Source organism: Enhydra lutris, unplaced genomic scaffold (assembly GCF_002288905.1).
Source record: "Enhydra lutris kenyoni isolate GAN:26980312 unplaced genomic scaffold, ASM228890v2 scaffoldscaffold10, whole genome shotgun sequence".
Classification (NCBI taxonomy): Eukaryota; Metazoa; Chordata; class Mammalia; order Carnivora; family Mustelidae; genus Enhydra; species Enhydra lutris.
This window is the reverse complement of record NW_019154094.1, coordinates 18453265-18456565: the sequence shown is the minus strand read 5'-3', so window position 1 is coordinate 18456565 and position 3301 is coordinate 18453265. Positions and strand designations below refer to the sequence as shown.

The 3301-nt window shown below is 38.2% G+C and overlaps 1 protein-coding gene across 1 annotated transcript; it reads left to right on the top strand.

The window, feature by feature from the left end:
• Window positions 1–2075: 2075 nt before the first annotated feature.
• Window positions 2076–2990, top strand: LOC111144272 (FUN14 domain-containing protein 1-like). The gene has a single exon (XM_022498504.1). It carries the CDS (start codon window positions 2084–2086, stop codon window positions 2549–2551), a length of 468 nt encoding a protein of 155 aa, XP_022354212.1. The 5' UTR covers window positions 2076–2083; the 3' UTR covers window positions 2552–2990.
• Window positions 2991–3301: the final 311 nt, after the last annotated feature.

Genomic DNA, 3301 nt, shown 5'->3' with positions numbered 1-3301 from the left:
GCTCTTCCTCTGCCTCTTTGTTCTTTTTGGGCCTGCAAAGGATTGCATGATGCCCCCTGCATGGGTGAGAGTGGATCCTCTTCATTCAGTCTATTGATTCAGCACTAATCTCTCTTGGAAACACCCTCAGAGACACACCCAGAAATAATGTTTTACCAGTTATCTCGGCATCCCTCAGCCTAGTCAAGATGACACATAAAATTAATCATCACAGTGATATAGAGTATAGTCATTAAAATGGCAATGAAGAAGAATAATGAAGATATGGGCAATGCTCCCCAGCAAATTCCTAACATGGAATATAGTGAGATTCCATTTTGAAAGTTTTATGTATGCATAGAAAATTGATTAGGAAAGGCATATTCTAGGGGCGCCTGGGTGGCTCAGTGGGTTAAAGCCTCTGTTCCGCTCAGGTCATGATCCCAGGGTCCTGGGATCGAGCCCTGCATCGGGCTCTCTGCTCAGCAGACAGTCTGCTTCCTCCTATCTCTCTCTGCCTGCTTCTCTGCCTACTTGTGATCTCTGTCAAATAAATAAATAAAATCTTTAAAAAAAAAAAAAAGGGAAAGGCATATTCTAAATGTTAGCAATTGACAAAAATTAATGTTAGCCATGGCTCTCTTGGGTAGTAAAATGAAGGTGGTTTCCCATTCTTATTTTTCCTTACCTTTACTTTAAAAATATCCTACATTAAACATGTATTACTTTGTAATTTGCAAAAAATAAAAACTCAACATAGCCTGAATAGGTTAATGTTTAAAAAAAATAGAGACCAACATTATACTATGTGATTTAACTGTTCCTTTCTCTTGTATTTCTTAGGTTCATTTTTGTGGACCCAATTGTTTTGGACAGAGATTTAGGTTTGACTAGGCAGCTAAGCCTTGTGGTTTGCCCTGTGCTATAAATTTTTTGACCCATACATTGCTCTGCTATGGGGATATCAAAGTACCTCATAAATGCTTTTACTTTATCCTCACAGGCAGATGCTTCAATAACAGGCGCCATTTTGGAAATTCTGTTCACAGTTTACGAACTTGAAGAATTACTGAATCCATTCCCTGTGCCATATCACTCCTAGAGTACAAGTGAAATACAAAAATAAATACAAAACAATTATGGTGAGGAGAATGACTAAATCGCATGAAAAATAAAATTATCACTATTTTATTTGAAACTTGGAGAAGCCTAATTTTGTTATAAAAGTGGGAAAATGTGTGCTTTTAACTATATAAAAATTATGTTGGAACTACGACATGATGGCTATTACAATCTCACTTTCTCTACTACTAATGTGTTAGGGGTAGAAAATTATAATGTAGATGTGGAAAGTGACTGCAAAATGTTACAGTTTACAGGGTTGGGGAGGCTGGGTAGGTTGCACCAAGACCAGAGACATAATTAACGGGCCCAGTGCAAAATGAAAGTGCAGAGCTCCTGTTCAAAATGTATTAAGAATCTCAAGATTGTCATAACCCAGCATTAATCCAAGTGCAGAGTCCTTCTAAGCTGGGGGTGGAGTGGGGAGCTTTGTGTGAATGCTCAGGTCGCACACTCATGAGGCCAGCCTACATGGCAAAGAGCTGAGAGACAGAATACCAGGATTCCCACTTGAGGTGACTCTTACATGGCTTTCCAGGTCCCTCTTATTGATATGAGCCATCACTCCCTCTGTACCTTGCCCTTCACAATTTTTTAATGTCCCCATATGGCTTTAAAAGGTGAATGATTTATATGATCTGAAGAGAAACCAGAGTATTCCACATATGGCTTTGATCATATAATGCCTCTTGTGTGCCTCACTCCCTGATACAGAATATTTCAGTCACCCAGCTTAGCTTCACTTACTAACTACAAGAAGATAAACATTTTTTCCTTAAAATGCAATTAAACTTAAAATCTTCTGTGCATCAAAAGACATTAACAACAGAGTAAAAAAGCACCTCACAGAATGGGAGAAAATATTTGCAAATCATCTATCTGATAAGGGGATAATATCCAGAATATGTAAAGAGCTCCCACAACACAACAACAAACCAAACAACCCAATTAATAAATGGACAAAAGAGCCGCCGGCGGTATCATGGCGACCTGGAACCCCCCTCCCCAAGAGTATGAAAGCGATGACAAGTCTTACGAAGTGTTGGATTTAACTGAGTATGCAAGAAGACACCATTGGTGGAATCGAGTGTTTGGCCACAGTTCCAGACCTATGGTTGAAAAATACTCGGTAGCCACTCAGATTGTAATGGGTGGAGTGACTGGCTGGTGTGCGGGATTTTTGTTCCAGAAAGTTGGAAAGCTTGCAGCAACTGCAGTAGGTGGTGGCTTTCTTCTTCTTCAGATTGCCAGTCACAGTGGCTATGTGCAGATTGACTGGAAGAGAGTTGAAAAAGATGTAAACAAAGCGAAAAGACAGATTAAGAAGCGAGCAAATAAGGCAGCACCTGAAATCAACAATATAATTGAAGAAGCAACAGAATTTATCAAACAGAACATTGTGATATCCAGTGGATTTGTGGGAGGCTTTTTGCTAGGCCTTGCATCTTAAGGATATGAATATTCTGTCACAGTGGAGTCACCTATAAGAAGAGAAATGGCGGCAACAAGGTGGCTTCTCGACATTACTCACCACCAGATTCTCCAGGGCAGCAAGAAACAACTAGGTGGGCAATACCAAACTCACAGCTTAGTGTTTTGCCATTGAAGTTTGGCAGACTAGCATTTGCTATAAAAACAACCTGTACGGTATATATATAATAGTATTCCTGAGCAAAAACATGCCTTTCATTTATTTTTTTAAAATTTGCATTTGTTTTAAAATCAGCCTATAAAATACCACCATTGGATGTAGAGGGAAAAAAATATAGAGGGAAAAAATATGTGTTGGATATATTCCCCAGCAAAATATTATCCTTGTTTTATTTAAATAAGATATTCTTCATCTTGCTTTATAGTATAGTGCCAGTAATTAAAGATTTGTATTGTAGCTTCAAAAAAAAAAATAAATAAATGGACAAAAGATTTGAGTAGCATTTCCCCAGAGAAGATATATACATGGTGAATAAGCACGTGAAAAGATGCTCAACATAACTAATCATTAGGGGAATGCAAATCAAAATCACAATGAAATACCACTTCATGTAGAGTGGCTATTAAAAAACAAAAACTAAAAAACAACCCAGAAAATAATAAGTGTCAATGAGGATGTGGAGAAATTGGAACCCTTGTGCATTGCTGGTAGGAATGAGAAATGGTACAACCACTCTGGAAAACAGTAAGGATGGTTCCTCAAAGAATT